At 36.5% G+C, this 17,275-nt stretch overlaps 1 protein-coding gene across 6 annotated transcripts in view; it reads right to left on the bottom strand.

Moving 5' to 3' along the window:
• SNTG2 (syntrophin gamma 2) overlaps nucleotides 1-17,275 on the bottom strand; it is a 285,480-nt gene that overhangs the window by 66,118 nt on the left and 202,087 nt on the right. For 4 of the 6 annotated variants that reach the window (XM_068678487.1, XM_068678488.1, XM_068678485.1 and 1 more), the window contains 2 exons: nucleotides 12,102-12,231; nucleotides 3,456-3,494 (listed from right to left, as the gene is read on the bottom strand). In XM_068678487.1, the coding sequence (XP_068534588.1) occupies nucleotides 3,456-3,494; nucleotides 12,102-12,231 (169 nt within the window). Of the gene's footprint in view, nucleotides 1-2,527; nucleotides 3,175-3,455; nucleotides 3,495-4,340; nucleotides 4,452-4,635; nucleotides 4,812-12,101; nucleotides 12,232-17,275 lie in introns of those variants that run through there. The other 2 variants (XR_011095342.1, XR_011095341.1) reach the window with 2 other exon arrangements.

The following is a 17,275-nucleotide window of genomic DNA, read 5'->3' as shown; positions in this document are numbered from 1 at the left end:
TCTACATGATTTCCTCCAGAGGTCAATGAAGAACTCATGATTTAGGCATCTGACTCTTTCTTTATGGAATAGATATTTCAGAAACAACAAAATAAAATGATTCAAACCCCAGTTAATTCAATTACTGTGATACTGAAGTCTTTGCAAGCCTTGACTATGGCTGTGAAGGCCAATGAATAATTCTGGTGAAGTATCTCTGCAGTGAAAACAGATTCACAATCATTTTATCGGTTGGCAGAGATACAGATGTGAAACTTTGGTATAATTTAGTGGGAGTTTCACAACTACAGGGCTGCAGATGCAGAACGCATTGTCTCTGAGACACCACCACACACAAGCCTGCTAAAAAACACAAGTGCTTGAACACGACTCCAAACATAAGGGACCTCACAATGCTCTAAATTACTGATTTTTATAAATACTGAAATCCTCACAATCACTACAGAAGAAAAATTAAATATACAGATGCATACGTAGATAGGGAGTTCACCTTTTCTTTCAACTACAAAAGAATCAAAATAAAGAAAGAAGAAGACATCACAGGAAGCAGCAAAAACCTGTTTTATAGCATAAGAATAAAATATATAGTTTTAATTAATATCTGATCAATACTTTCCTATCTCTACCAAGAAGAAATCATATTATTTTAGTGCAGGACAGGACAGGAAATGTTTTTTATTATTCTCAAAAGAATTAAAAACAGTAAATGAAATATAAAAACACCTTGAAAGTGGTGTTTCTGTACAGATAATCACCTAATTTACCGTTTTATAAAAAATATACAAAAATCCAACAGTGTGTGTCTTTTTAAAAATTGAGTCACCAATCTATGCCTGCTAATAACACTGAATCAAGTGGTTTCAAGTCTCTAGAGCATTGTAATAAATTATATCAGGCAGAATCAAAACGTAGTATTTGGAGAGTGGTGACTCAACAGCCTTTGTACTCAATAAAGTAATGCACAAACTGGCTCAATACCCCTCTATCCTTGTGGAGCACCAATACTCTCTAAAAGTATCCAATGCCTAGACGTTATCTGAGATCTACACAGGTTATATATACAGAGAGCCACAGCTTCAGCAGTGGTATTTACTGAACACCTTTTAATTTCTTGTAATTTCTGTATATTTGTTAAAATCTTTTAGTCCCTAACTAACTAGTAAAGCATGGCTTAGGATAATTAACACAAGAGGATAATCCATTTTTTTGCTGCTGTCAGTCCTGCCTTAAATTTTCAGTTCCTGAAATTAAGTTTCTAATTGTATCTTCTTTTGCTTCCATATTCTGCATGGAAAAAGCGGGATAAGTACTACCTAACTTTAGGCACCTACCTTAGATGATAAGCTAAGAAGCTACTCTTACGACTCCAGTAGAGCAAAGACAGAGAAAAGGATCCTACAAAGAATAATTTAAAGCACCAAGTGCTATATTTGAACAACTCTCAGAAAGACAATAATTTTCTGCACTGATTATGTGGGTAGTTTATGGACATTAACCTGTTAATTTAGGTGTCATGGTTTTGGCTGGGACAGAGTTACTTCTATTTGTAGAGGCTTGTATGATGCTATGTTTTGGATTCTTTTATGAAATTAATGGCAATAATACACTGATGTCTTAGTCATTGCTGAGCAGTGCTTACACAGAGCCAAGGACTTTTCTCCTCCTTGTGCTGCCCTGCCAGAGAAGAGGCTGGGGGTGCACTAGGAGCTGGGAGGGGACAAAGCCAGGCTGGCCAAAAGGGTGTCCCACACCATGTGGTGTCATGCTCAGCAGTAACAGCTGGGGGACAGAAGGAGGAAGGGGGGTACGTTGGGAGTGATGGTGTTTGTCTCCCCAAGAAACCATTTGGCATGATGAGTCCTGTTTCCCTGGGGAATGGGAAACTGTCAATGGGAAGCAGCGAATGAATTCCTTAGCTCGCTTTGATTGCACACATCACTAGTACAATGTCTTTATTTATACCCACAAGCTCTTGCACCTTTCCAATTCTCTTCTCCATCCCACCTGGGGAAAGTGAGCAAGTGGCTGGGTGGCGCTGAGCTGCCTGCCAGGGCTAAACCAGAACATTAGGAAATCAAATTAGATAGTTAGGGTTAGATGTACGATTGCCCTCAATATTTAAAAAAAAAAAAAAAAAAAGAGAGAGAGAATGTCTTTTTAAAACTGTAACTTTAAAATTATACATTACGTATACCAAAATTGATATAAGTAAACTTTAAATAGTTTCTAAGTAACTTGTAGTAGACAGTTTACCCAACAACAGACATTCAGATTCAATACCTTTTCCCCCTAGCTTTCATAATCACCAGTTTTTCTTATGGGTTTTATTAATAATTAAAAACCACGACAGAGAGACCAATTAAATGATTCCTTCTTATACAGAAGAGGTATTTGTTTTGGACTGGGGGTAACTTCTGATCATCTGCGATATACAGAATTGTTTTTCTTTTTTTTTTTTTTCCAAGTGCATTTTTATTTCAAAATACTGACCTAAATATAAGAAAATAATTTAACACAGGAGAAAATGTTAACGGTTAAATATTTTAATAACTTCTTGAAAAGTCTATAAATTTCCAAGTACCTTTTCCAAATAAGATGACAAAACAATGACATATAGAAAGCATACAAACTGTCAAACTAGTGACAGATATTTATTTCTTCCTGATATGAAGCATTTTGACTCATCTTTTGATGTCTGTAATAAAACTTCATAAATAAATTTCTACAGTAAAACGTTAAATATTAAAGACAGCTTGCCTAATTTTCACTTCTTTAATCAACAAAGCCAACATTTTTGGAAACAGCAAGGATTGGACACTTTCTTCCTGAGTAATGGTACAATGCCAAATTGATGCTATGAAAGCACATATAAAGTGAAGTTTTCTAATAACATATTCAAAGTGCTTCCCAGAATTACAGGATTAGCCTAGAAAATGCTACAATTATGTTTTACAAAGTAAAAGAAAAAAACTCTTTACAATGCTATAAAAAGTAAGAAGGCTTCCCAGTATGGTAAATTCACTTGGGTCTTTAGGACATTTGGCTAGCTGGAGCAGAAGCAATATCTCACCAGGCTGAGCTCCGTAAATCCCAGACAAATGCTCATGGCAAACGTAATCTGCACAGCTTGACATATCCAAACCAGATTAGTTTCTTAATGCACTGCTTGGCTATCTGTGCATGATATGCAATATAAATACAGAGTTAACTTGTCAGACTCACTGCAATGATACTGCATGCAAACACACACTGTGCTTTCCACAATATGGTTGTAATTTATGTTGACCCCTCTTTCATGTATATACATTATGTACTAAAAAGGACAATTCAGAACTTAAAAACACAGAAAACATTGTTTTATAATTTGCAAATGGGCTAAATGTGTGCATGTAAGCTCTTAAATTTTGCAGCTAAACAAGAATTAGAAAAATTGGGTAAAATAACGAAAGTCTTACCTGGTCTGAGGGAGAACAGCATTTATTTGCCATTTTCATCTATGAAATAGAGATGGAATAATACTCAGAGTTATTAATATGCTGATATGAAGAGTTTCTCAATTAGTACTGAGGTAGTTATTGAAGACTGCATTAACACTTTCAAATTACAAGAAAATATATAGTTCCATCCACAAATACTGGATTTATACTATTATACTAAGTTTACAAAACAAAAGACTGGAAACCTTTTATGTAAGTTTTCATGAAATCCTTCATAAAGATTTGCATTTATGAATTTAACTTTTCCATTCTGGGTAAAAATATTATACTGTCCTGTAGACACCTCACTTAAGAAAACAAATACCATAGTGTATATGACATGTTTAAAAATAAAAGGAATATTGCTTATTATCCTTTAGTTTATTGTCAGTATAAAGTTACATATCTTTCTTTTCACTGTTCAAATAAGAGTCCTGCTGATTTTAGATTTTCTTTGGCAGTCATAGTTTCCACAGATGAGTGGTGGACAAATCCTGGCAAATATTCCCTTCTTTAAAGTGAAATATTAGTAAGTGTAGTAATGAAATGGAATAAGACTAAGTGACTGTATATATAGTCTCTTTAAATGCAGGGTTATAAACTGCAAAGAGTCACGCAGCTGATAAACACTTCCAAAGGAGCTTGTCATTACACAACCTATTTTGTAACAAATGAAAGGTTTGTGATAAATACCAAAAGCTACAATTATGCACAGGAGAAGTTACAATTTCAACAGAAAAAGAGCAGAAGAAATCCAGGGCTTCCTCTTGTATCCTGGCAAGAGCAGATTTGTAAGACCAAATCTGCAGAAAAGCAGAGCATGTCTGTAGTCATGTAGCTTAGTAAATACAGTGACACCATTACCTGTTATGGTGAGTCAGTTCTGGACAACAGCTGAGGGCCCACACAGCTGCCCTCTTTCTTCCCCTTTCCAGCAGGAACAGGGAGAGAATAGGAACAGGAAAAGCAAGAAGACTTGTGGGTCAAGATAAAGCATATTTAATAAGCGAAGAAAAGAAAAAAAAGTGATGTAAAGGCAATCCCTCACCACCTCCTATAAAAAGACCAATGCCCAGCCAGTCTGCCAGCAACAGGCACCAGGGAAGACAAATGCTCCCCCAGCTTTACTGCTGAACACAATGATGATGGTAGGGAATACCTTTTTGGCCAATTCGAGTCTGCTATCCCAGCTGTTTCCCTTCCAAATTCCCTACCCATCCCTCACTGAGGGGCAGAGGGGGTTAGAATAAGAAAAAGAGAAATTCTTGATGCCCTGCAAGCACTGCTCAGCAACAGAAAAAAACACTTTTAAGGTATCAATGCTGTTTTAGCCACAAATGCAAAGCACCACAACAGCTGCTATGAAGAATGTTAATTCCATACCAGCCAGACCAAGCACACCTGTGAGCAGCCAACAGGCTTTGTGTTACGCGAATGACAGAGGCCTCAATATGTGTAAGGATTTGTCTTGACTTGTCTTGGGCTGTCTGAAGCTATTTTACACCGTTTAGCAATAAAATAACAATATAATGAGCTATATAATAGACTATTGTCTATTTTGTTTTAACAAAGTACAATTGTAGGATGTAATGATATATATGTGTATATATATACTTGTAATTAATAGATGGCAATAACAAGTTGTTATTCTGTATAGAGTTACCCATGACTGCAAACAAAATAGCCTTAAAACACAATGTGACGTAGAGGAGTTTAAGATGACAGCAGGAGCCTTCACTTTACGGACACAGGCAGATACAAAGGCCCAGGCCTATATGAAGTCATCAGTCAGCCCTAACGCATCACGGGCCCTCGGAGGGATCCTGCCATGCTCTACACCACCTCCCCACCACCCTAGAGGAGGAACAGGGACAACCACAACAGAGACAGGGCACAGCCTGCAGGTGCAGGCATATGTACCATAGCACAGACAAGGACAAAAGGAGGGGACTGGAGCTGACAGGCAGCCACCAAGCAAAGTGGGGGCTACTAACATGGCTCCTCACAGCTCCCACACACAGCTCTGCCCACAGCAGCCTGACCCCAGGCTGCATAGCCACATGTGGCCTGAAGAGAGGAGAGGCGGCAGAGCTTCTTTTTCTCGGGGCACTGACAGTAACAAGCCAGTGGGAACTCAAGAATCCTACACTGTAATGTGGATAAAACAAACTGGTGACATGCCCAGTGTTGCTGAAGGAAGCAGACCTCACTGGTCTGGTTTAGCGAGTGGCCTGATCCTATTGGCCTAATCCCGAGCATTTGTGCAGGACACGATGAAAAGGCACATGGAAACCTGTAACACCAGGAGGAATTTTAGGGCCGGTACTTTTCAATATTTTTATAAACGATCTGGATGTAGGAATAGAAGGTATTTTGAGCAAGTTTGCTGATGACACCAAACTTGGAGGAGTTGTGGACTCAAATGAGGGTGGAAAGGCCTTGCAGAGGGATCTGGATAGGTTGGAGAGCTGGGCTATCGCCAACCGCATGAAGTTCAATAAGAGCAAGTGCCGGGTCCTGCACCTGGGACGGGGAAACCCTGGCTGCACGTACAGACTGGGCGATGAGACGCTGGAGAGCAGCCTAGAAGAGAGGGATCTGGGGGTCGTGGTAGACAGCAAGTTGAATATGAGCCAGCAGTGTGCCCTGGCAGCCAGGAGGGCCAACCGTGTCCTGGGGTGCATCAAGCACGGCATCGCTAGTAGGTCAAGGGAGGTGATTGTCCCGCTCTACTCTGCGCTGGTGCGGCCTCACCTCGAGTACTGTGTGCAGTTCTGGGTACCACAGTATAAAAAGGACATGAAACTGTTGGAGAGTGTCCAGAGGAGGGCTACGAAGATGGTGAAAGGCCTGGAGGGGAAGACGTACGAGGAACGGCTGAGGGCACTGGGCCTGTTCAGCCTGGAGAAGAGGAGGCTGAGGGGAGACCTCATCGCAGTCTACAACTTCCTCGTAAGGGGGTGTCGAGAGGCAGGAGACCTTTTCTCCATTAACACCAGCGACAGGACCCGCGGGAACGGGGTTAAGCTGAGGCAGGGGAAGTTTAGGCTTGACATCAGGAGGGGGTTCTTCACAGAGAGGGTGGTTGCACACTGGAACAGGCTCCCCAGGGAAGTGGTCACTGCACCGAGCCTGACTGAATTTAAGAAGAGATTGGACTGTGCGCTTAGTCACATGGTCTGAACTTTTGGGTAGACCTGTGCGGTGTCAAGAGTTTGACTTGATGATCCTTAAGGGTCCCTTCCAACTCAGGATATTCTATGATTCTATGATTCTATGAATGCCATCACACACTGCCCAGCTTCAGCTACAGACTATCTCCAGTGCTTCAGAGACAAATACACACACAAAGTAACTACACAGAAGCCAAGCAATATAAATGTAATACATTATTTCCATGCAGGTGACCACAGACACGCTACGAATATGGTAATATAAAACAGTGCAAATAAGCAGGGCTAGCAGTGATCCTGTCTGCTTCACCTGCCTCTCTGGCTCAGTCCAAACCACTTAAGCTCCCTATATAAGAGGAATATTTTTCTTATCTTACTTTTTATTTTATTGTGTTCAGATGTGCCTGGAAAATTGAGTGTGAAACTGGCCATGCAGTTTTTCTGGAGAATGAGGGAAGAGTACCATGAAGAGTATCTTCACCATCAGTTCAGCTTCCTGTTGGTACAGGCAATAGGAAAGAATGCTTTGGACTCTGCAGCTTTTCACTGTACAGACCTAGTTCATTCAAAGCAGGGATGGCTGCTGTCCTAATGTGGGACTGTGGGGAGAGGAAAGAACTCCTTCTGCACCATGTTACATCCTGAAGAGAGAGAAGTATGCACTCTGCACTGTGCCCAGTACCACGTGCTCTCTACATTCCTCCACAGCTGGTGCATTGAGACAGGAATACAAATGGAATAGGCTACACCTTGCTGGGACTGCATTAATATTCAGCACTGCAGTATAATAACGGGAGCTGGAGACAACAAGATAAAACCAAAATCCTGGATCTGCAAAGACTGCAGGCAGTTTGGAAAAGGAAGCAAAAAGCAACTGTAATTACGACACTGTTTTAAATAAATACATACAGGGCAGGAACAGAATGGGGATAAAATCATTCATAACCACATGCTTAAACTCAAATATCTCCTAGGCTGGAGATACGTTTGACAATCTAAAGAAAAAGAAAAAGTTTTACATCTAATATACCTATACTCCATTTATAGTGAGCAGAGAGAAAAAGAAAGATTTTGACAGGTACTTTTTTGTTTTTTTTCTAGGTAACAGAGGGTTATAAGCAACTGCTTATTGTTTGGCTAAATTTAGGTGATGTGGTTCCTAGCCTTACTGACACAACCTTCTTTACAACCTCGATGGCTTGATTTGTGATACTTTCAGATGGGAATTTATGAGTTAAAAAAAAAAAAAAAGGCAGCAAAGAAATACCATGTTTTTATACCACCAGTAGAACTGTAGAACTTTTTTTTTTTTTTTTTTTTGTAATCACTGAGGTAGTCATATTTGTTTCCTACGTATTGTAGGCACCCAAGGATGTTTCCATCTATCTACAGGTACCCCACATATTGCTATGTAAAGAAAGCAGCAAGACTCCTTCCCTCTTCTTTCTTTTTTATATGCAAGTTCAAAACTCCTAGTATGTAAGTCTCTCACTAGCCAAACCGAAATTTCACTCCGCTTTGATATACGGTATTACTTAGATATACCTGTACATGAAGGCATAACAGAAAATGTTTAATACTACAACATGTACAATTGAAACAGCTGTCAAAAACAAATATCCCTGTTTTGAAACCAAATTTTAAGTTTCTACCACTCTCCAATGAAGCTGCTGGAATGATTTAAAAAAAAACTTAAATGATACTTTAAGTGGAACAACTGTATCTTAACTAATTTTCTTACCTACTTATGATTTACTCATCTATTTGTGATTAAAGTTCTGAAAAACGACACCTTTAAAATGTACCAAAAAAAAAATAAAAAATTGAAAAAGTTATAAATACAAGAAATAAGTCTCAGTAATGGAAATAATGGAAATGAACTGGCAGCATTAAGTTTATGTGTTTCTGCATATCATTACTATATTAATGTTCAGTGTTATATTTGAAAGAAAACAATTAAGATCAATGAGAAAAGCTTCATATATTTAATAGTTTGTACTTGAATGGCACAAAACAGAAAAATATCAATTATTCCAAATTGTGAAGAACTTTCCCAGCACAGCAAAAAAACAAACAAACAAACAAACAAAAACCTTCTAACTAAGCGAATAGGAACAGGAGCAGTGCAATGCAGATGCACATTCAGACTGAGTTGTCCCTGTGCTTTTCAATTCATCATGGCAGCTTCACTGGCAGTTTCTGTTCCCTCTCTCCCCTCAGCTTCTTCAGCTGTACTTCCTTCTGTGGGAAAAAAGGTGCACAAAAAAGTAAATGTGAGGTCCTGATTCACCTCTATTATTTTCTTCTGCCAAAGGTAAATGTGAAGAGCTTGGAGAACACTGAGAAGATTGGAAATAATATCCCAAAGAAAGAAGATGGGGAAATTTCACACTGGCAGAAAAGTATGTGAAATACAAGAATATGAATGGAGCTGTGAATAAATTCTGGCAAGAGTCCTTAGAAAAATGTAATCCATACTGCTTCTAAAACTCACAATTACAGGAAGATTTTCCTAGCTAAACATATATATGTAGGACATGTATCAGTACGGAGGGTTGAAAAGACACCCTTACATCTTTCTCCATGTTGCAATATTCCCTGTATTCCTCTGTCTTGTAAGAATTATCACTCTGCAGGCTGGTACCAGAATCACTATTTCTCATTTACTGAGTAACACTTTCTAGATATGCTAGCATCCAGGGGTAGCATTCTTATGCAGTGATGACTCCTTACATCTTCACTATTGAAAGACAACTCCTCCTTTACGCTTGATCCCCAGAGAGCTTGCCTTCGCAAAGAAGTTAGATGTTTCAGTACTTCAAAAAAGTAGTCTGACATTAGCAGAAGTGTCACATTGTGGCAGAGTTATTTTTATACTGCCTACATTAGGATTATCTTCTGGCATCAGCAGGAGATCTGACAGAGCTGCCAGTTGCTGAATGAGACTGTACAGTGGCAAAATAAAATATATGAAGGTAAAGTGATGTATGAAAGAGAGGGTGCACTGCAAGAAAACAATTCATCTGCATCAGGAGCACTTTACAAATTAAAATTCAAAGAGAAATATTCAAAATGGTATGCAAAAGTATATGACAAAAGTTGTATGTAAAAGAGTAGCACAAATATGCACAGCTGAATTAGGAATGATTAAACTGCAGGAAGAGTGAATAAAATCAAGAGATAAATATTGGCAGAATCAAAATCTAAAACTGTGAAGAGGTAAAACTGAACAATGGAAAATATTGCTTAAATACATAGTAATGTGGCAGGTAAGAATGCTGACATTGTTTATGCCAACAGTATCACTAGGAAGGTCAATTGTTACTGTGTATCTAGCAATTAATCTCTGAACCAGTAGAGATTATCTTCAGGAACTCCACAAGAGGTGCAGAAAAAATACAACAACAGCATTTTGTGAAATGGTAATAGTGAGGTAATAAAAAGCATCCAGAATGGATTTTCAATAAATCTAATTTGAAGGCCTTGTCCTAAACAGCATGTATGTCCCTTTTCCCCTCAGAGACAGGGGGCAGTCCCTAGCTTTCTTTAACTGTACACTTAAGTTACACTCCAGCCTCACATTCTTGGTCTTTAAAAACAAGAACAACAACAAAAAAAAAGTAGTTTGTGGTGAAAGGAATAGTCACTGGCTGGTATATCTCCTATTCTGATCATTAGTAATTAAAACAGCACTGTGGTCAGACCTGTCCAGTTGTTCTATAGGCAGCATATCTGACAGAGCCTGTAAAGAACTGATTTGAAAGAAAAAGTTTATTCTCTTCTTAATTCTCTGTATAGACTTTACTCTGTATTTGACCAAGAGCACTGAATACAGGAGTTTTTCACAGCACTTTTTTTTTCCCCCTATCAGATCCTTCTCCCGAACAGCCACTTAGATGAACACCAGGTGGTTCACTTGGTTTACAGAATTCACTATTGTAATAAATAACTGAGAAGACCAAGAAAAAAACTCTGTATAAAATAAAATATTTATGCAGACCAGTCACAATACAGTGGCGATACTACATCAGAACACATGCTACTGCATACAGTGTATTTTGAAAAACAACAGACTAGAACCCTACCTCTGATAAAATCTGCTTGTACCTATAGCCACTTTTTATTGGCTTATTCATCCATATTCTTAAAGTGACATTTATTCACTGGAATTTTTCAAAAGCAAAAGAATTGGGTTGGGAAAAAAAAATTGGGTTGGAAAAGCTCTAATAATATTTCCATTCACTTCTTTTTACTACTAACAGTGCAGGAAATATGAAATTTCATGAATAATTTACATAGCTTTCTTAGAATTCTCAAATAGAAAGACCTATATTTATACAGAATGCATCATAAGCAAAAATATTTGATTTTGTCAAATATACTGTTTAAAGTAATTGAATATTAAATAACAATTAATTTATTTAAAAAGCTATTTTGGTCAAATCTGATTCCAAGTAACTTTTGAAGAGCAGAAAAATAAATTATAATCTGTTTTGACCAAAAATTTACATTGAAATCTAACACAAATTCTACACATTATAATCTAAAGAACTAAGCAACAATTAACCAGGAGTATGAAGTGCAAGTTAAAGATACTTATGCCACCAGATCATGATTACAGTCATGAAATGAAATTACAGTCTGAACACATCTAAGGAAAAAAGATTAAAAACTGGCACAAAGACTTATTCCAGAGACAACTGTCCAATAGTTTTTTCATCACTGCCTTCTAACATCTCAGAGACTGAAATATATTTTCAATATACTACACGTTCAAGTTGCCTATTAACTTTATGATTCATTCTAGGATCTTCAAATTTTCTGTTGTTCTTTCTTGGAATAATAATGTGCTGTCCAAATGATTTCTTTTTCTCCAAGGCTTATTTAATGCTTCTGCTTGCAACAGCGAATGCTACTTATGAATTAGCAGGAATCATTTATACAAGAAACACCCTTCTACTTCCATAGAGAAAGATGAAATAATGTAAATTTAAATAAAAAAAAGTCCTAGAGAACTTAGGTAAAAATACTGTCTCCTAATAAGATCCTGTAAGTCACACTTCACTAGCTACAGAATTTCTAATTTCAAAATCAGTAAGTGCTGATTTCAAGCACAATTTAATTACAAAAATGTAAAAACAAATATTTGGTCATATTTAAAGCTCTGTGTAATGACCAAGAAGGATCAATACTTTTCCTTAAGAAGTCTTTAAAATAATAAATGCAATCTGAAGTTGTACTACTCTCTGATTTATAACACTGCGACTCTTGAAAACTTGATACTTTTGATTGATCAGGCAACCTCTTCCTGTTTTTTCCTTCCTCCTTTTCCTCCCCCAAAACACACATTTTATATAAATGGTATCTTAAATGTGAATTATTTTCTGCCCTTGGAAAATTAGAAATAGTTTTACAACAGCACAGACAAGAAAATATGCAGAAAGTAACATACATTTTGAAGTGTCAAATCACTGATGTTAGTTGATATTGCTCTCAGCCAGTCAGCACTCTCCTGGGCTGTATAAAACTGAAGTATCCCAGTACTAACTCCATCGAGTGCCAGCACTTCAAATGCATTAGATCTGCAGTAAGAAGAAATATATCCGTAAAGGAAGATATATCAGTTTTCTGAAACTGTCCAATATCTCTCAGTGTTTAAGTGATCCTTACAACTTTTTAAAAGTTTTGGGGGTTGAATTTTCAAATAAAAAGAAAGGCAACAAAAAGAAGGATAATAATGGACAGTATCAGCAGCAACACATACAATAAATACTTTCTCTGTACCAGCATCTATATGTGCTGATCATTTACTTCCCTTAAGCATACCAACTGTTTATAATTACTAAACTTAGGGTAGTGTACTCATGAAATATGAATTAGATCTTTTTGAATAAATATTAATATTTTTGAAACCAAAATGACTTTTCTTTACTGCATTGTTGGTTTCATTTGCTAGGAATGTAAATGTTGCAACAAATTGTCTTCCCTAGTTTTAATTTATTAAATTCCTATACTTTCTATACAAAACTCTAAGCAAAGTTTCCTTTAAGTTCTTTTATGACATAGGAATGTGAAAAATGTACTTGAAAGTTTATTTGTAATATTTTTGAATGTAAGGCCCTTTCTCATAACAGCATCTACATGTGCTAATATTCAACTGAATTTTATTCAATTTTTATGCTTCTTTTATATCTTTAAAGCAACTTTGTTCTACAAATGCCAATGTTTCCTTACCAGATATAGGAAGCTGAACTTTGTGCTCTAAAATCCCACACATCTGGATGATGGTGCGATACACTTTTTCAACTATTAAATTTTTCAGTAGGAATAACAGAAGTCTATTCAGCAGTGGCATGGAAGTACACTGGTTATATATATTTAAAACATATGACATGCAATAGTTTCAACTAAATTTCAGAGAGTTACATAGATTACTTCTTAGGTGTCCATGCGTGTCATGAGAATTAGATTTTACTTATATACTATTTTGCTTGTATCTTTTTTATAACTTGGAGAATATCACCACTGTCTGCTATGTTTACACAGTTGCTATATTTATACTTTAATGCTGTATTGCTTTCTATTGAATCCAGAATACTGTTCTGTGAAGTTGCTGGGTTGGGTTGTTATCTAGGATTCTCTTATCTAAGGTGAAATTTTCTACTGTTTAATTTATGATATATGTCAATATGAGCATTCAAAATGACACACAAAGGTTACGTGAGTCACTCTGAGCCTTACTGAAAATGTTATTAACCTAACAATTGTAATTTCTAGGGAGTTTGATAGTAAACACGAATACTTAAATCTACATACTAAAAAGGTAATATAAAATACCCATCATATGCAATATTAGCAAGATGCAATATTCTTATATATATGTACACGTAGCTGATACCCTTTACCGTTAAATGAGTTGTTAAGTGTTATACTTGCTGCTAACAAAAATAACATTCTTGGTCTGAAGACTTAAATGTTATCAGTAGATTTCCTTGATTTCCTTTCATGATTGAATTATCATGTTACCTACTAAAACCTAAAAACAATGTCAAAATTCTGTTTCACTTCCGTTTCAGGAGATCTCTGTTTCATCTCTTTAGAAAGAAAGAAAAGGTAAAAAAAAAAAATAAAAATAAAACAAACCAACAACAAAACAAACAAACCAAAAGAAAACATGTTATATTATCTTCAAGTAAACTGAGTGAAATAATCACCCCTTGAGCATACGGTTCCTTCTATCTAAGGCTCTCATAAACATCCCTGCAGTGCTGTAATGGAATGACTTATGGTGTGATCTCTTCAACATCCCTCTGACACAGGGAACATCTATTATTGACTATGCATTGATATACAGTGGAACATGGAAACAATCAAACTGCTGCCTTGAAGAGAATCCATTCACAATGCATAATTTAGACGGAAAATTAAAATATCGAAGCTAAGATACTAGAATCCTTACACAAGTGAGAGAGGACAATCCAGAGCATTTAAGACAGAAAAATGGTGCACTTCACTGTCACCATATAGGGTGCCTACATAATAACTCAGGTTCAGAAGACACATAAATGTATGCAACGTGAATTCCTTATCTAAGTGGCACAAAGTTATACAAGTGGCTGATGAGAGATCACTGAAATGAACTCTTAGGGCAACAACTAATACAGCTAATACACAATCATGTTTTTTGTTGTTGTTGTTTGTTTGTTTTTGTTTTTGTTTAAACAAAGGCCACTACAAGTTTTGTTATAAAAATTAATCAATCTTTTCTAATTTGAAACATGGTGCTGGCAATACTGCAGATGACACTAAAGCTTCCGCTGTCCTTTACCTTATTAAAATATTGTGATCAGTTATGAAAGACAGTTAAGAAATTCAAACAAAGGCAGCTAGATATCTGAACGATTCACTGACAGGATATTTGCACAGAATCAAAATGGATGTGAGGGATCCTAAAAGTCCAGGCCAAAAATGGATGCAGTATTTAAGATGCAGGTATTTCAGATGTGGCCTCACAAATGCAAAGCAGAGGAAAATAATCACTTCCTTTGACCTGCTGACTCTGTTATTACTAATACTGTCCCATTTGTGGCTACCCTTCTTCCCTGAAAGTGCATACAGCTGACTCATGTGCCACATACCACCAACCATCCAGTGGGTTTGTTCTCAACCTTGCTCAATGTTACTATATTATTTCTTGCTTTCAATTACGACTGTTTCCCTCTACAAATTCCATAACGTATTATTGTATGTATCACACTGTGGTCTGTAAAATATAATGTATATAAGGCAAGACATGAAAACAATTATCGAAACTAAAACCAAAAGCTAAATGAAATGTTGAACTTTTTTTTTTCCCACTTTAAGTGAAACAACCAGTACATGATGCAAGCACCAAGACAGCACTGAAATTTAGGTGAAAATAAATCCTAGAGGCTTAAATACCACACTTTTCTCCATTTCATCAAAACACAGAAAATAAAAAAAAAATAGAGGGACCTCTAAGCACCTACTCCTGCTCGCTGACAAGGATGAGCTTTAATATCACATAAGAGTTTTGAGAGGTTTCAAGATGCTATGAAGTCACATCACCACAAAGTAAGATGACATGGCTTCTTTTTTGTTTTGGTTTGGTTTGTTTTTTTTGGGGGGGGGAAGAGGGGAGGTGGAGGCTTAGAAGGGGGAAGAAGGGGTAAGTCTTAAAGACCATTTTAAGACACAGCTAGAGGAGATTCCTGTCTCTTTTATTCCTGCTGTTATTATATTATTGCAACAAGAACCAGAAGTAAATGGAGTGGAGTTCTAATAGTTTGAAACAGCAGAAAATGAATACTGACTGCAACTTATAACCTATACACAACTATATATGGGGTTATCAGGCTTCAAATCTTTCTAAGACTGCAAATGCCACCTACCACCAAAAAAAGGAGAAAAAAACACAAAACAGGAAACAGAAACGTAGGCAGTAACTTCTCTGTTCCTTTACACTCACTATCACTTGAAATACACACCTGATGACACTATCAAGAATTTTACATAATTATTTTAAGTCACTACCAAAGCTCATTAAACTCTTCTCTGAATGAAACACAAGACAAAATCCTTCCAGTTTCCACTTCAATAGATTCATCAGTCATATGGAATTTCCCCTTCTTCCATATGATTGGAAGCATTCTTCATCACAAAGTAGCAATCACTGAATCTATCACATAAAAATAGTCTTACTGTCGCGAGAATTGTTTGAACTGCAAGGCTGAGAAAATTGAAGGCCTTTTACTCATCTTGAAAGACTGGAATTTCGTGGTGGTTTCCAGTGCAGTCTGGTCAGAGACAAATATCACAGTTGCTGTGAAGTCACAACCAGACACTGTTTGCCAGCATCTGAGTATCATCGCTTTGTCAGGTGTGGATGAAGCATTCCACTAGCAAAGATTAATTGCCAAGAATATGTTTCAATGTCTAATGTTAGAGATCCTTTCTGCTGATGTGTCTTCTACGGGGAAATACACAAATGCTGCAGATACAGGAAAAGCTCTTTGAAGATGGAAATATTTTCCTTTTAATATTTCATATTAAAATATATTAGTTTCTAAAGCTTCCTGTTTCTCTACCATTTCTACCAAATATGGCCATACTATCTTTAACTCTACACATGAGTATGAATGGTAACACCTAGAATATTTGTTTTTCTTAAATTCTAGAAATTTGGGATGAATTACCCTCACATTTTCTATTATTTTCATATTTGTATCCCAATCTGAAACTTTCTTTCTGACAAGCATTTCCACTAAATAGCATGAAGCACTGGTTTCTTTACTCAGCCTATTTTTATCTCACTTTTACTGTGAAATGTCTTTTTTTTTTCTTTTTATTACATTAACTTATTTTAATAAAATAAACACTGTCTTAGCAAGAGTGATGTTAGTTTAAATAATAGATGGGCATTGGTAAACTTAGTTCTCTTCCTGACATTGACACTTTTCATCAATTAATATTAATAAATCAAAAAATGGCAACTGGGAGTTTTGTGATACAGAGCTGTTGGTAAATAAAGAGGTGTTACATCAAAAGACTTTTCTAAGAGAAAATCTATTTTCAATGCCAGCTGAACTGCAAAAAACTGATTTTTTGTTATTGGAGGGTAAGGATTTCAGTCATTCAGTCTTTCTTCCTCCTTATGTCTGAATTCAATTTTTATTGCTTTTCTTACAGAGTTTTCTAATGGCTTGTTTACATTGCTGTATTACTCTCTTGCCAGAATTTCTATTTCTAATTAGCCTGAAGTAGTGTGGATTATGGAATGAAAATTCAACCCAAAAAAAGAATTGTCTAAATTATTTAATCTCTTTGAAATTGTGTTAAAAAATAATGGGGTGTACTACTGTAAATGAAATACAGCCTCAAAAGATGGGCAAAGTTGCTTATACAATTAGACTGCTAACAGAAACTATTGAGCTAAAAAGCTATCGAGGTATTAAACATATGCTTGGATTGCATGTCGAGTTAGTTTCTTTTTTTTTAGTGAACATTTTGCTTCCAGTATTGTAACTTTGCTTTATTTTGTATTAAACTCGGAGTAATGATTTAAGATAATTTGAAGTGACAGACATTTTGCTTCTACAGATACTA

This window comes from Anas acuta, chromosome 3 (genome assembly GCF_963932015.1).
Source record: "Anas acuta chromosome 3, bAnaAcu1.1, whole genome shotgun sequence".
Lineage (NCBI taxonomy): Eukaryota > Metazoa > Chordata > Aves > Anseriformes > Anatidae > Anas > Anas acuta.
Note: the sequence above shows the minus strand (reverse complement) of the source record. Positions and strands in the feature narration are given on the sequence as shown.